Below are 17,024 nucleotides of genomic sequence, written 5' to 3' on the forward strand. Positions count from 1 at the left end.
GGGCTAGGTAGAAAATAACCATTAATGACAATTGTGGGTGCGATGGCTTTGTCTGCAAAATAGTTTAAAACTACATTCCCGACATGTTATTCTTGATCCATTAATCACCCGCGCTCTATATGGAGGCAGCCACCGTTCGCTTGGAAAAATGTTCCTGCCCAGCGTGTCATGTTTCTTCTGTTGTTTAAAATAGAAAGTTCAGCCCCGTGCCGGGGAGGCGCAGGGCTCCGCGCTCCGCTGCCATTCATTATGCAACAGTTGACACAGAAGGGAAAGGCGGCACACGCCGCTCGGGCGCGGCTGCGGCCGCCTGCCCGCCGGGCCCCCGCCTGCGCCCCCCGGCGCCCGCCCGCAGCCCTGGCAGCTCGGCCCCGGCAGCTCGGCCCCGGCCCCGAGCGCGGGCACGGCGCGCCGCAGCCGGCGCCGGGCCCCGTGTGCCGGCCGGGAGGCACCGCCCGCCCCCGCGGTGCGGGGAGGCCGTGGGGCCGGCAGGTGTCGGGCCCCGCTCGCTGCCGCCCGCCCCACGCCGCCGCCGCCGGCAGGCGTGAGCGCTAAGGGGGAAGCGCCATGTCCGCTCCTGCTGGGCGACGTCCGTGCCGGGTTTTGCACCTTGTCCCCGGGTCTGCCTCACGGCCCAGAGGAGCTGCTGCCGCCGCTGCTGCTGCCGCCGCCGCTGCTGCTGCCGCTGCGGTGTTTACTGAGCGCTCCTGTCCTGATATCACTCCGCTGGCATGGAGGAGGAGGAGGTGGAGGAGGAAAGCATTTGATCATTGTGATGGTGGCAGGAGGAGCAGCAGCCAGCACGACAGAGCAAAGCGCTAGGCTGTATCAGCTCGGCGTTTGGCAGAGACTTCAGAGCGCTACTTTTTTTTTTTTTTTCTTTTTTTTTTTTCTCTCCAGCTCGGTCCGGATTGTTCATGTGTTTACTTCCCCCAACCCGAGGATTTGCTATTTAGGTTCCTGTTGAAATGCAACTGAGCAGCCAAAGTACTTTGCGAACACGGTGCGGCATAAACACCAAAACTTTTTTCCAGAAGGAAAATACAATAAGCAAGCGGTTTTGCCTGTCTTTTGATGCCGGGGAGTGCGAGTGAGTGTGCCGCGTGTGCCCAGCGTGTGCCTCTGCTTGGATGTGTGTGTGCGAACGTGCGCGTGAACGGGTGTATATATGTGTGCATGTGGAGGGGCGCGTGTTTCTCCTTATCCATGGGGAGAGAAGGCTTTTGGCAAAATCTCCGGAAATCTCATGGAATCTGTTTTGAAATAATGGATTATAAAAGAGAAAGAGGAGGAAAGGAGCTGGTCTGATATCTCCTGGAGTTTGCTAACCCGAATTGCTGCTGCTTAGTTTGTTGTGCTTTTCGTGTGTGTGTGTTGGTCGGTTGTGTGGCTGGCGATAACATTTTAGCACCTTCTCTCTTTATTTCCCTCCCCCCTTCCTTCTCTCTTTTTAATGTTTTGGAGCTTCTCGAGAGGGATTGGCTGGGGGAAAAGAGAAACATTTGCTTGGGATCGCTGTTTCCCTGATACATGATGGTGCCCCCTTCCCCCCCCTCCCCCGTTCTCTAAAAAGTATCCCATCAGGACCCCAGAGGAGACTGCGTGTGTGTGAAGTGTAGGATAAAAAGTTCTACCAAAATAGTGTGCACGGGGACGAGGATGGGGGATTTTGCAGCCCCCGCTGCCGCCGCGAATGGCAGCAGTATTTGCATCAACAATAACCTGAACAGCAGCCTCAGCGGGGCCGGCGGGGCCGGTATCGGGGTTAACAGCACTCCCCATGGCCCTCCTGCCGCCGCTCCCGGTAACAATAACGCTAATAGCGGCGGCATTCCCAAGCACAGCACGGTGGTGGAGCGGCTGAGGCAGCGCATCGAGGGCTGCCGGCGGCACCATGTCAACTGCGAGAGCAGGTACCAGCAAGCCCAGGCGGAGCAGCTGGAGCTGGAGCGCAGGGACACGGTGAGCCTCTACCAGCGGACCCTGGAGCAGAGGGCCAAGAAAACGGGCACCGGCGGCGGCAGCAAGCAGCAGCACCAGAGCAAACAGCAGCAAGATGCTGAGCCCGCCACGGCGGAGCAGAGAAACCACACGCTGATCATGGTAAGGGGATGCGGGCCGCGAGGCGGAGGGGTCGCTGTCCACTCCGCGTCGCTCGCCGGGATGAGCTGGAGGTCGGCCCCGTAGATTGTCAAGGGGAACGGGGCTCGACTCAACTTAGGCGGTGGCAGGGTCTCTGGCGAGACGGGCAGGCGGGAGCAACTTCTCACGGGCTGGGGTGGAGGGAGCGGACAAACTTTTTTTTTCCCCGTCCCTTTAGAAAGGGTAGACCTGCTCTGGGGTAAGGGGGAAGGAGCAGTGCCGGGCGTGCGCCGCGGGCTGCCGAGAGCCGGGGGAGGATTTTGTGTGTGTGTGTGTGCGTGCGTGCGTGTTTCGCCACGGCTTCTCCGTGCAGGGGGCTGGCCGCCTTTAAATCCCGCCGCGGAGGAAGGTGGAAGGTGACTCCGCAGGCTGGGCTGGCGGCAGGAGGAAAAGTTGGGCAGGTTTCTCGCCTGGGCTGCCCCGGCGTGCAGCAGCTCGGCTCCCCACGCGAGCTGAATCTCTTCCCAAAGTTTCCTTGGGATTTAAGGAGCTTAGCGAGGAGCGGATGGGGGGAAGGGGGCGGGGGCTGAGCCGGTAGGAGCGTAGCGGCAAGTAGGAAGCGGAGTTTCCCACTCCCAGGGTGCACCGATAATGAATAATAAGAGGAGGTGCGGGGGGCGCCGGGCCCCGCGCTCCGCCAGAGCCTTATTTATAGCAGGTCGCGGCCGTCAGTCGTTCTGGTGGGGGGGGCTGGTGGTGTTCGTCCTGGCCGGCGGGGCCAGGCGGGCGGCTCTGCCGCGGGAGACACGCGTGTGTGTCCTGACGTGTCCCCGCGCTGGGGGCAGGGGTGCCCAGCGCTCGGGGGCGGGCACGGGGCAGCTGGGTCCCCGCCGTCTGCCGGGCGTACAATGGGCGGTGGAGACGGGCGGGGAGGAGGGGAGGTGCGATCACAGGGTCTGGTTTACAAGCCTCGCACGTCCCTCCCTCTCGCCTTCCCCTGCTGCGCGGGGAGGCGCGGCCGTGCGGGAGGGTCCAGCAGGGCGGCAGCTGCTGCCGGCCCCCGCCGGGGGAGGTCTCTCTGACAAAGCGGTGGGGTGGCGGCAATCCCGGTGGCGGTTCTTCCTCTCGCCCCCCCGTACGTGAGAGGAGGGAGCCTTGTGTTTCTCCGGGGCCGCGGAGAGCGTGCCCAGCCCCGGCCGCAGTGACGGTTCGGTGCCGGGCAGCTCCTCCCCTGCGGGACGCCGCGCAGCCCGGCGGGCAGCACCCTTCCCGCTGCCCTGCTGGGCGCTTTGCCTGCCCCCAACCCCGCTTCCTCACGGTGGGGTGGCTAGAGGTGGGGATCGCTCCGCCAGCGGCAAACAAAAGCTCAGCGCCGAGCACTGCCCCCGCCTCCTGGCCTCCCCGGGAGCGCAACCCCCGGCAGCCCGGCGCATCTCCAGTCGAGGCCAGCCGGGAGGCGGGCAGCGGGATGCGGAGGGAGCGGGGCCGGGGGGAGCACGGGCAGGAGCCGCACAAAGCGGCGGGGGTGGCGGAGTGTGTGCGTGTGCGCTTCGCAAACAGGAAGTAGAACGACCTCACTGACATCTTGTTGCTTTCCTGATGTTACCAGCGAGGCATAACCATGTCCTTCTGGCGCCTTTCCTTAGGACCGAAGCTTTTAAATACACGCTGCAGCGCAGTACTTGGCCTCGGCTTACACTATTCCCGGGACAGCAACAGAGTCACTCCCTAAACCCCACGAGCAGGGGACTAGCTTTTCGTCAGCCCGACTGTCTTTAGATCCCTTTTCACATCTCATCTCGTTTCCACAAGATACAGGAAAGGGACTGGAGGCTGAGGAGACGTTCTCAGAATAACCTCTCTTCAGGGCAGCGTTGTGGTGCCCTGTGTCCCCGTCCAGCTCCAGAGCAGTTCCAGTGCTTTTGGGCCCAGGCTAGTGGTGGGTTGTCCTTTCCCCTTATTCTCAAACCCCGGTGCTGAAGCAAGCATTAAAGCCAGGATTTTTAGATAGGCAGGTCATTGGTCTTCCCTTGAAAATGTGAGACGGAAAGCCAAAGCTATAATATGAAAGTTGTAGAAACAAAATAACAAAAGGAGGAAGTGCAGTTTCAGCTCTCACTGTTATTAGATTCTTTTAGGTTGGGACATTTGAAGAGCTAAGAGTAGCCTAATTAAGAGGTAGTTTGCTATGAAATTCATTGTAACTCAATTCCTGTGCCATGATCTTCATGTTATTTAAATATACTCAATGTGCCCTATGCTTTTAATCTTAAAAAGATAAATTCTACTGCCTTATTACAAAAAAAGACCCATTTCCTTTTTTTTAAAGGAAATACACAGATGTTGCAAAAAATTTAGAAACATCATCTGATTTGTTTCACTTGTAAAGTGTTAATTACGAATTTTGACTCATGTCTAAGAACATTGGGGAACATCCATGGGAACATGAAAGCAATACTTAAAATCCAAGAAATTACTCTAAAGCAGTTGATAAGCATTTTCTCTAAGACACTTAAATGCTTTTTGCAGTAAAACCAAATGCAACCCCCCAAATTTCCTAATTTCTAGCAATCATAACAGAGTGGTAAGTATAACTGTTTATGTGCATCATACTTTTTATTTAGTGAAACAATTGAACTTAATTTAACTTTTTTTTTTTTTAATCACGTGAGAAAAAAGTTAACTACATTTAGGGATTTTCTCAATTTCTTTATTCTCTGGTAAACTTCAGTGGAGAGTTTTACAGTGGAATAGTCATAGATCTGCTACTGCTTTACTCTTCACACAAAAATCATTATTAAATTTTTTCCTCAGATTATTAACACATGATTTGGAAAAGAAGCTGTTGGGATTAAATGACAACAAACACAATGAGAACAGCAAGAAATGCATTTTCTAATTCTTTTTTTTAATCAAAGCAATTTAAAGGAAAGTAGTATCTCTCTGTGTGTGTGTGTGTGTGTGTGTGTGTGTGTGTCCTCCAAACTGAGAGATGCTGAGCAGGGAGGGGAGATGTGCTTGATCCCCAGTCACCCAACAAACCCTCCCAGAAGCTGGTGCTGACACATGCTGAGTGCCCTCCAGCAAGCTGAGTAAAAACACCAAAAACATCTTTAGAAGATGATTATTTAAACACACTCTGATTTTCTTTACTGGATGGAGTACAAGCAATGCAGTTTGTACAATGATTCTTTTTGCCACCCCCACAATCTGCACCCTCCCGGAGTTCATGGAAGGCACTGTGCAGTTTCCACTGTTTAGGACTATGTCAACTGACAAGAAGTTATCAATGGAAGCCTTTTGTCAAAATGGGGTGTAGGAGCATAGGCTTGGCTGTATTTCATGAGTTGCTGATCTACCCTGAATTTGTGTCTTGTTACAGAGAAAGTTTTCACTTGCTGAATTTTGAAATACCTGGATTTATTAATTCAACTTCTTCTATTGAGGAGAACAGTGGGTTACAGAACTAGTTTGCTCCCACGCAGGCATAGATTGGGGTGTGCACAGAAATTAAAATAGTTTGTAAATGTCTGTGGAGACCTTTCCCCCTCACCCCAGTTCAACCTGGCAAAAACCAAAGTTGTTTTCTGTGGTTTTGAGTTGGATTATTAAAATGCTGTACCAGCCTGGTTTTCAGAGGAAGTATTGGGAAAATTTGCTATTCATCCAAAACTCTGCTGCTCTTCTTTGGATTGGTTCCAGGAAATATCAACACAGTATATCAGTTCTGGGGTTCTTCGTGAGCTAATCTGCTTTCTTGTTTCCTTCTTTCAGTGCAAGAGTCTTCTTGGCTCTGCATCCATGTTATTGTGTGGGGTTCAGAGGTTGTATGTGTGTGTATACACACATTATATACAGAATAAATAATAAATAATGTATATTTAGTATATAGTAGCCAAATACATGATAAATACTGCAAATTATATCACTTCTGTTTCTTATCCCTGTGACTGTTGTTCTTACATTGTTGTGCATTTTTTGTCCAGTGACAAGTCTAATTATGGCATGGCCTTCTAGTGCACATTTATTTGCATTGGAGCTCTCTTGTGAAGTATAAAGAGACTGGAGTTACTTTTTCCTATTTTAAGGTTCTTCAAGACTTTTTTTTTTTTTTAATCTGACATTATTGTGGGTTTGATACCCACTGTCTTACTGACCATTTTTAACCCTAAACCCAGTTCTTAGGAAATTGCGTTTTAAACACCATAAACCTAAAATGTTATTTAGATCAGAAAAATTAGTGACAGAAGTCAAATGACCTATTAGAGCATCTTTTCTGTTCCCCTGCCAGAGCATACTATGCCAATTCAGAATTAGTTTAAAGACAGAGAAAACATGGCTGGAAATATACGGTATTTTCCAGTCCTGCTCTTCACCCATTCTGGGCTAATGCACTGCCTTCCAGCAGTTAGTGATCACACTGAACTTCTACCTGAGGGAAGGAAGATGGGCAGGCCACTCCTTTCAGCTTTCTCTGTGTTGGGATAGAATGGCATGTCCAGAATTACAGAAATTTGGTTATATGTCTTCCTTATTGATAGATATTCCACCACAGAAAAGTAGTTCCTCCCTCCACCTCAGTCTCTTCTTTTTGTTGAAAAAGGTATCCAAAGTGGAACATCTTCATTTGTCTTAGTGATTCATGGATAATGCCAGTAATGAAATTGAGTGCCAAAGAACGTTGTCAGGCTTGTGAGAAGTTTGTTAAAGCTTACACCTGCTGTATTTAATATGTACTTGTATGTATGTTCACAAACCTGAGCACATTTCTTGTGTTCTTTCTTGTGTAATATTGCTATTCAACTTACTTTACAGTGCTTAGGAGTTCATCACTTACACTATAGGAAAAGTCTATTTCTCTAGCATTGCAAAGATGAAAAAAGAAGATAAATTTTTAGATGTTTTGTTTTATTTTCCGCAAGAGGTCAAATACTTGTAGCCCTTACTCATGGCTGATGACTAAGTAGGATTAAGCATCTCTTCAGTTAATAAGCTATGTCTGATCTTGTTCATACAGGGGTAAAGTCAGTAGTAAATACACAACAGGAATGATACCAGAATTAAATCCCAGGCCAGCAATGCTCCTTCTCTTTCGTAAGCATCATAGAAGGAATCATTGTGTAACCCTTTTTATTTTCCTTTTCCTATGAGGGTGGATCTCTGTGTCTTTCTTACTCCACAGGCCTCTCCCACTTGTTTTCTCCTTTTCATACCAGCTCGCGCTTCATGCTTCTGTGTGATTACCGTCCTTTAGGACAAGGAGTTTTTGTGCTGATCTCCTTTTGCAGCTAGTCAGCACAAAAGGTTTCAGTTTAGCAAACTGAGAGGAATGAAGAGACTCTTCAAGCACTGCTAGCCTCTGATGACCTTTATTGCTCTGATGGAAAGTGTGTTCCTTTCAAAGATAGTGGGTTGGGTTATTACAAGCCGTAGATGGAGCAGGGCAAGTTGTATTTTGACACAGGATATCCAGTCATAGTGAAATCTCAGCTTCAGATTGACCAAACAGAATGTGTTGAAAGTCCTGCAGTGAAGTTCTAGGCATTGTTAAGTTCGGGAAGAACAGCTTTGTCTAGAACACATCAAAAACTCGTTCTGCTAATGCAGAGCCAAAATTACTAAAATATGATTGTGTTAGGACAATTGCTTGCATTTAAATTAATGTCAATTTACAGTAACTTGACCTAAAGCTTAAGGCTTCACAAATGGCTTCAGCTGGTGTAACCTGAGCTGCCACCCCTGAGGAAGTCTCCTTTTTCCTGCTCTTGTCAGGGACTGTGTTTTCTGCCTTTGCTATGGGCGGCTCTTGCTTGTGTAGCCCCATGGCCAGCAGGTTCACTGAGCACGTAGGAAGGGCAGACACACTTTTTCCTTTTCTTCTGGGTTAGTTTTTAGCTGGATCAGATCCATCATTTGTTTGACACTCCCTCCCATGGGTAGCACAGCCTTACAACATCTTAATCCTCTTGTGAAACTTCACCCTTATCCCAGGATAAACATCTGGGACCTCTTAGTTCAAGCATGCTTGCATACATTGAGCCTCAGTTAAGTTACACCTAGTGTCAGTGCACAATCTGTTCCTGAGCACAGACACTGAAACAGGGGAGGCTGTATGTAGCAAAGGAGTCAGGGTTCATTTTTATTTAAACACTTGCATGTATATGACATTTAGTTGCATATTACTCTAATGTGTATAATTCATGTGAGATGTGCTGGGATTGGCAGAGGTTTAAGAACAGGCCTGACAGCCAGTAACTGCTGACTGGAATCCTTCAAGAGTGTTGTTTTGTGGATTGAAATGTGAGGTACAATGTCTGACTGAAGTTACGAACCTGTAATCAGTTTTCCAGTCTGGGATCTCACGGGCTGTTCAGATAAGCAGCATGCTTGTACATTCAGAGGGAGTTTGGGAGCCTTAACAATTTGAAATACACATTTTCCTAGTTTGTCTAAGCTGGTGAATCACAAAATCATGTAACTTTGATTTGAGGGAAGCTCTTCTTCTTCCCTCTTACTTATTTTAGTTTCCCGACGTTTGTAGCTCAAAAGTCACTACAAACTGCTCCTGTTTGTTTTCTGAATGCTTGAAACTCAGTTTCATAGGGCTTAAGAGAAAATGTCTTTTTAAACTTGCAGTAGTTAATAAGATTGCAGCTGCTGAAATTCTGTGCTTACACGAAGGGGGGCTTGAGCTGCCTTCTTTCAAGACTTCCCTCTTTCAGATTGATTTTGTTTGCCACCACACACCATTAAAGTTAGTGAAGAGATAAGAACAGTTCAATCTTCTGTTGACCTGAGAGAAGTATGTCCACCCATAGGAACTTTGCATTTTCTAGAAGTTTGTGAAAGTGCTAAAGCTAATGCTGCAGTGCTGTTGGTAGCACAGATCACCTATTGCTGTTTGCTTGCTATCAGTTCTTCACAACCACAGCACACACAGAGTAGGAAAGAGGTTTGAATTTATGACTTTCAGAATAAATAAGGGAATAAATAGAAAGATCAACAGGTCAAGGATTTTTTTTCTTTTTCTTTTTTTTAAATCACTTTCTGTAGGGTTTTCATATAGGGCTCTGTAGTGTCCTTTAAGTTCTCAGCTCTCATCAGCTGAAGCTTGGTGGAGTTGTGCTTTCACTGATGGAAGGTGGGGCTGTGCCTCTTCCCCTCCTCCCTTCTTCCCTCTTCTGTCTCCTCCCTACATTACTTTTACTGTATGCCATACAGGAGCAGTTCAGGTTTAATAGAACAATTCAACTTCATTTTCCTCTGCTCTTCAGATTCAGAGGAATAATTATTCAGTGCTGCAGTGAAGGTGTAGCTTTTCTGCACCATCTTTATGATGCTTTTGAAAATCTCAGGCCAATTCAGAAAGTCCTTGGATATTGTATACCTTAGAAAAAAGCAGAGAATTGATTTTTAACCTTACTCAGACCCTGGGCAGCATCACAACAAGAAGCCCATATGCCTGTGTATGTGTGTTTGTATAAACCAGTACCTGTACTTAAACACTGGTTTTTAAACTGTACTCCATGGCAAAGTGAAAAGATTTATGATCAGTTTTGATGGTGAAAGGGGATGTAATAGTCCAACAAGTTTAAGAATCATTGATATGTACCCATTTTCTACATATTCATCCTCTTTCTCTCTCCTTTAGCTCATATCCAGTCTCCTGAGATGTTTTGGCACTTCTGCCTTGTGTTTCATCTAAAGGAGGAAGGGAGGTGGCTATGGCAAATGAGATTGTAGAAGAGTTCTGGAAACTATGGGAGTTTTTTAATCATTTAAGGTAATTCCTTACATTAAGGAGGATAGACCAGCGCTTTGCCAAAAAAGAAACTGTTACATTCCCTACCCCTTCTGTTTATGCAGAATATTGTATTTCAGACTCTCTAGTATCTGCAAAAGTGACTTTAAATCTGACTGCCTTAGCTGGCACTAGTTGCCTTTGGACTGCTAAAGGGATTATTCCATTTCAGCTGTGAACTGTGCTGCTGTTCCTTTTTTGTCTTCAGAGCTGGTGGCTGTTCTGATTTCTCTGGATTGCATTCCAGTGCATAACTGAGGCAGCAGAGGGAAAACTGCTATTGACATTAAATAACCTATTTTTAATGATGTTTTTGGTAAGCGTTGCTATTCATTATACATATTTTCAGTTGTCATCAAAACAGGTAATGTAGCTTTGAAGGCTTTAGTGGACTTGTGCAGAAGACTATAGATTTCTGTAACTGAACGGGGGTCACATTATTTGAGCTCCAAATTGGCTGAAGTGTTCTGGTACGTAATCCATGGCTGGATATGAAGCAGTGGTTCAAAATAATCTGTAGGTCCTTCTATTACTGCATGTTTCTGGGCTGAGCTTGCAGTCTTTGCCTTCCAGTAAAAGTGGAGATATCATGCTGAGGTTGTAGTGCTTTATCTCTTTTTTTTTTTTTTCCTGATTTGTGTCAAGTAGTTTGTACACTGAAAGCTTTAAAGGCTGGACTGCTACAGTTTTGAAAATTTACCTGAGAGAATTTGGCTTTACATTTTTTTCATCCCATAGGATTTTGCTGGAGCTTGTTTTTTCTAACCCATGTTAATATGTATTCTACATCATGTAAAACAACAACAACAAAAAACATTTATTTTCTCTCCTCCGTTTAATTTACAAGACAAAACCACTTTACGGTCACAATAAGGTTTACTGCCCTTCTCAGTAACACTTTTGCTGTGCAAAATTTCTGCAGTTAGTAGGGGGGATGGAGAATTGTGAATGTAGAATAGAAAAACCAAAATTAGTTTGGACTAGTAGCATTGAAAATTTCACCTATCACTGTGATAAAGTGTCCATTTACTTACACCCAGACAGGGGTTCTGGGAAGTTGGGCATGGACTATATTCTTTTCCACTTAATGGTGTCTTCACATGATACTGCCTTGGGGTTAATTAGATGAAGCAGCAGAAACAATTTGCTGCCATGAAACAGGGTGGTCTCAGGGCTGTAGTCCTACACCTACAGTCTGCCTGTGGTATTAATGTAGGAGGAAAATTAGCTGTCTAGGAGGAAAACAGTGGGGTTTTTTAGGTGTGAGGTGAAGGTACACGGTGCTGTACTGGAGAGGAGGGACTGGAGGAAAGGGGAGGCAGAAGGTCCCATGTAGTTTGCTTTAAACTTCAGTAGCTCTTGTAATCAAGTTGATGTGAAAAACGAGGTTCACTCTCCTGTGAGAATTTAAAGGGTTTAATATAAAGACAATAAGAGACACATAAAATAAAGCAAAGAGGTAACAGCCAGGTGCCTTGGTGCTCTGCCAAGAGCACACCTGATGCTTGAGGTTAGTCCTTTTTATACCATTTTTACTGTCTGTTCTTTATGCATATTCAAACTTTTCCTGGAGCTGTTCTGCATGGCCACTCCTTGGTTCGGCCTTTTTAGAGCATGCGTATTCTTCTGCCTTGCGGTTTTATTTCTTTTGATTCTTGGGGTTGGGCTCACTAGGTGAGAGTTGATAGTAGGATGGATCTCTTAATTCTCCAGACAGTCAGGGCTGATAGCAGCTTTGGGCCTCTTTGCCCCCTGGGCAGAGCGGTGATAGCGGCTCTGGGCCCTCCTGGCCCCCCAGTTCTCCAGGCAGAGTACCCTTGGGCCCTTTTGTTCTCTGGACAAAGTGTTGATTAGCAGCTTCTTGGGCCTCATCCTCTGTTCGCTTGGAGGTTATCTTACTTGCTCACACTTGCTAATATCCTTGCTGAAAAGAAAGAAAACTACATCCACACAGCAAAAAGCATTTCTAACATTATATAATATCTACCTTAATACTTGCGAGAAGCCAATATTACAATATATGTTTATAACATTGATCAACAATTCAAAGTATCTCCTGTAATTTTGCATCTGCTGTCCTTTACAGTTCTGCAAAGACAGCAGTTTTACTCCCAGGATTCATGCATAGAAATGCAGCTATGCATTTCCATGGACAAACCAGTTCTAGATATTAGGAAAAGCTTCTTTGCTGAAAGGGTGGTCAGACATTGGATCACGATGCCCAGGGAAGTGTTGGGGTTGACACCCCTTGAGATATTTAAGAAATGTAGAGGTGGCGCTTAAGGACATGGTTTAGTGATGGGCTTGGGCAGTGCTGGCTTAATGGTTGGACTCGATGACCTTAAGGCTCTTTTCCAACCTGCCAGTTGAAAGACTGGTAGTTGTGGTGCATTGCTGGAGTTAATTTGGGAGTGAAATACTTTACACAGTTTATGGACCATCAGGCAGAACATTATTGGAAGTGTCTTCTAGTGTTATGGGTACTCTTAAGGTACTCTATAGGTACTCTTAACAGCAAGGTGATGATCCAAAGTGTAAAGGATGATGAGGAGACTATCTTTTCAATCCAATCTAGTCTGAAGAAGACATTGGCTGGCTACAGCATGGACTTGTATCAGGTAGGTGATAACTGTCCTTCATGTGAGGAAAAAAAAAGGGGGGCTTGTGTTAATTTTTTTTTTGTTTGCTAATTCCTTCTGAAAATTGATAAACTTGGTCTTTTGATAAAAGAAGGAAAAACATCATTTTGCTTGATCTTTACAGTACAATGGTTGCTTTTTTTTTTTTTTTTGGCTCCTTAATGTGTTATGCTCATTTTAATTCCATGTAGAACAATAACTAGGTTAAATAATTATGAAAGGTCCACATAAAAAGTTACCACCATTGTGGTATCTTGACTTGCATATGGGACTTGAGGTAACATTGAAGCAAGGAGCTGTGTCCAAGACAGACAGTCACAAGTACTTTTATTTTCCTTCTATCTGAATCCAAGTCTGGGCAATATGATAATAATAGTATAAGTTAGTGATGAAGAAGTTCAGTGGGTTTTTGGGGGGGGGATTTTTTGTTTATTTGTTTTTCCTTCTTTCTCAGATGTTTTATTTCAGAATTAGCTCACTTGCTAGAATCCAACCTGTTAGCACAACAGGTAGATAAGAGTATTAGCAATATTGGTATTTCTAGTGCAGTGGGTTCCATATGTTAAGTTTCACTAGTGGTTACTAGTGGAGAAGACATTGTTTCTGGTTTGAAAATTATTTACTTCCCAAATCTGTGACTTATCTCTTGTGAGTAGTGAACACATGGTGAAAATATGTCATGAAGTCAAATAAAGGGTTTATGGGAGCAGGTTTGGACTGGCTAGCTTGTCCCTAAATTTGATGGCAGGAGCAAATTGTACTGCTTGTCTCAAACAACAGTAGAATTGTAACAAATTTTGACCAAAGTACTTCACCTTATGTTTTTTTCTCTACTTTTACAATATGACTTTTTTTTTAAGAGAAGGTTTTCTAAGCTCTTCATCTATAAACTTAGACATTTGTAAATGTAGAAAGATAATTGAGGCCAGTAAGTGAAAAACAATGAGTCATATACATAGGGCTCTGTAAGGAATGTAGCACAAACAGACTCATAAAATATTTCATAATCTTCAGAGATGCTTTTTGTTTATAAATACACAATTCTTACATGTTTCAAGATTCAGTATTTAAGCTGAAGATGAAATATCTTTCCTATTGTAAAAGGAAGAAACTAAATGCCTACAGTTGTATAAAACTTCTATTAATGTGATATCAGGCATATTTTTTAAAATTAGACAAGATCCATATTTTTAAAATTTTATAATACACAATTTTTGCAATAATTCATTTTATAGGATATTTTTCTTGCCTTTTGCCCTTGGTTTGATTCGTTGGGGGTTTTGTGAGGTGGGGTTTTTTTTTTCTATTCTTGGATGGTTTTTGGTTGGCTGGTTTTGTGGTTTGGAAGGAGAAACAAGGTGGTGCATCAGAAATGCAGAGACCTGAGGAAGCAGATGGTAGGACAGGAAGAGAGTGTGAGACAGAAGATGAATGGAACCCAGACTGGGGTAGACAGGGTGGAACTAAGCAGAAATCAGTTGTAATGAAAGGATAGAAATATATAGGAGGGTATTGGACTTGTTGAACCAGGCTGAAGAGTAGAACTTTGCCACTGCCCATGTACTTGGGCTTCACAAAGTCAGTGAGAGCACAGGTAATTGTAACGAACTCAGCTTTTGCCATGTAGAGTAGCCAGAGTTTGGTGTTGGGGCACTTAACAGGGACATACTCATGGTTAGCTGCAAATACCAGGCAAATGAGTTACTTTGGTTTTCTTGCTCTTCCAGGTCTTATATCCATCAGACCATTACAGTGTGTTACGCTAGCTGATTTTCTGCACTGCTGTTAACTGGCTGGTGATCTTTGTTTTGTTCAGATTTCAGGAATGCTGAACACTTTCCAGTGACACAGCTAATAAATATATATGGAAATCATTCAGCAAATGTAAGCCTCTGGACAGCAGACTTGCTTTTCTTAGTTACCTGTTGCATATTCCTTGGAAGTCACCAGCGGTTCATGTGAAAACCATTGCCTAGGTAACTTCTTACACATGTGTCCATTACTAATGTGTATTTTAAATCTTTTGTGTCCAAATCCTATTTACACATTTCTAAAGTTGGTCAAGTAAGTGGTGTGGGGTTTTTTCCTCCTGATGGATTAGCTTTGTTTTGCTATAACAAGCTGCATTTCAATGCTTCCCCCCCCAGTATGTCCACTGCTAATATAAACCAGTTTAAAAAAGTGATTGCTATGGCATGTGTATTTCTCAAACCAGTGGAACAAGTGGAAAGTATTTTAGGCGGTTTAGGCACAGCGTTTTGGTGGCTGGCTGTGATCCTGTTTTCTGATGGATACAGAGAGAAATGTTGAGCAGTATACTGCAGGCACACTCAACAGCAATGAGAAATTAGAGTTTTCCTTTCCCTTGAGTGGTACTGTCTCATATTTTGGGAAGGGAAGGAATAAGCTTCTGTCCCTGAGGTCAAAATGCCACACCAAACAGCCAGGATTTTTGGAAGATTTACAGTTCAATAAGCCACAGTTATAGTCATGTCCTCTTGTTGGCCAAGCAATCCTATCCATGCCTTAGTGCATGAAGTTGGTGCTTCAGATATTTGGGGTGATTTGCATATCCTTAAACAGGTAAGCTTGAAAATTAGTGCTGTTTTTCATCAGACCTATATGGGCCATTACTGTCTCAGGCAAAACAGCTGAGTTTTCCCACAAGAATGTCTTAAGAACTCTTCACAGTGTTTTGTAATAGGATTTGTATAATCAAAAATTAGATTGTTTGGGGAGTTGACAGAACTAAGTTTTATATGCCATATTTCATGTTTCAGTCATAATACTGAGATGTCAGCATTCCTCAATTAGTAATCATTCATAATACTGACATTTCAGTAAGGGTATTTGTGTCGCAGAGTTGCCTTCTTTGGTCTGGAGGGTGGCAGAAGGACATATGTAACTGACTATGTGTTTTCAGCACAATGTTTTATCTGTCCAAGAAGTATCTGAGCTCAGTTTGGATAATTTGACTTTGGCCCTAAGGTAAAAAGACAAAGAACAATATGGACACTTATTCTTGGGAGAGCATGGGAAAATCCAACCATTTTCATACCTAGTATGTAGGCTGCACCATGAGAGAGACCCTTTCCTTTCCCCTGGGACTATAGAACTGGATAGAAGGTCTCATGTATTTTGGTAATATTAAGTAATAGTGTGCGTATTTTCCTCTCTTATTATTGACAGTCGTGTTTTTGTGGTGCTTCTGTTACTTTTGTTGTTCTGTAAGTATCAATATGAGTCAATCTCTTATTCTTTGTTATGTTGTGAAGAGATTGTTTTTGTAATGAGATATTAATAGTGTTCTATAACTTCAATTTAGTTCATCTTTGAGACACAGAACACATAAGAAAAGAGACAAAGTGAAATATGTCTGTGGTGACAGAAGTGAAATCTTACTGGTAATATTTAGAACAAATTTGGGGGTATATCTTAGAAAGTTACTGCTGACAGGCAGAACCCAATACTTGCTAAAGAACTATCATAATTCCTGTAAGAAACAGAGTTTTGGCAAACTGTGTGGAAAAGAAGATGCTCCAGAAATCCGCAAATCATTGCTTACATTTGAGCCATTTATATGGATGATTTTATTAATAATTTTTTTCCTGTCATATGTCAGCACTTCCTGGCCCTGTTTTCCAATAATCCCTATATATGTTTTATTTCAAAACCTCTAGAATTTAGAAAACCAGAGCTGCCATTTCTCACAGTTAAGAAAAACAATTTGTGTACAGGAAATTTCTGGAAGTCCTCTGCATCTCTGCCAGAAGAAAGCCCTCCCTCCCTGAAAGCTAAGGATCCACAAACCGTAAGCTATTAAAAACTAATAAAGACCTTAAGAACCACATGTCAAGTGCAGATTTAGGAGATATTAGATTCAAATGACTGTTGAGGTGTGTTGGCTGGGCTCATGACTGAAAGGAAGAAGATAAAGGGTTTATGAGTGTGAAGCCGATTTTTTTTTTCTGTTTTTTCTTTTTTTGCTTTTTGCTTTTTTCCTTTTTCCCCTTTTTCCTCTTTTTTTCCCCTTTTTTTCCTCTTTTTTCCCCTCCTTTCCCCCTTTTTTCAGGCCCTTGTTTAGAGTGTGATTTGATTTTTTTTTCTTTTTTTCATGCACACACACACACACACACACACACTCTCCCCACCTGAAACACTGAATTTTACCTAGTTCTTAATTCAGATTTATGAGTTTTATTAGTAAAGTGAAAATTAATTTTCCAAATTAATTTCCTGCCTTTTCCCACCCTTCCCCCCCTTTCCTCCCCCTTTCTTCCCCCTTTCCTCCCCTTTCTTCCCCCTTCCCTCTTTCTTCCCTTTCCTTTTCCCTTTTCCGCTCCCTTTTTTCCCTTTTCCTTTTTGTTTCTGTGGTAAGGACTTGTGTCAGTCCTTCAAGGGGAAGAGACACAAATCTTCTGAATTTTAGTGTTTATGACTGTTATTTGGTATAACTGATGTAAAAGCACATAAATTCTGTATTTCTAATTACTCACAGTAAC

At 44.2% G+C, this 17,024-nt stretch overlaps 1 protein-coding gene across 2 annotated transcripts in view; it reads left to right on the forward strand.

The window, feature by feature from the left end:
• Positions 1 to 524: 524 nt before the first annotated feature.
• MAML3 (mastermind like transcriptional coactivator 3) overlaps positions 525 to 17,024 on the forward strand; it is a 267,881-nt gene continuing 251,381 nt past the window's right edge. For both annotated transcript variants that reach the window (XM_048303924.1, XM_048303925.1), the window contains exon 1: positions 525 to 2,103. In XM_048303924.1, coding sequence (XP_048159881.1) covers positions 1,660 to 2,103 — 444 coding nt within the window. In that variant the 5' untranslated portion in view covers positions 525 to 1,659. The remainder of the gene's footprint in view (positions 2,104 to 17,024) is intronic.

The sequence above is a fragment of the Corvus hawaiiensis genome, chromosome 5, assembly GCF_020740725.1.
Source record: "Corvus hawaiiensis isolate bCorHaw1 chromosome 5, bCorHaw1.pri.cur, whole genome shotgun sequence".
NCBI classification, from domain to species: domain Eukaryota; kingdom Metazoa; phylum Chordata; class Aves; order Passeriformes; family Corvidae; genus Corvus; species Corvus hawaiiensis.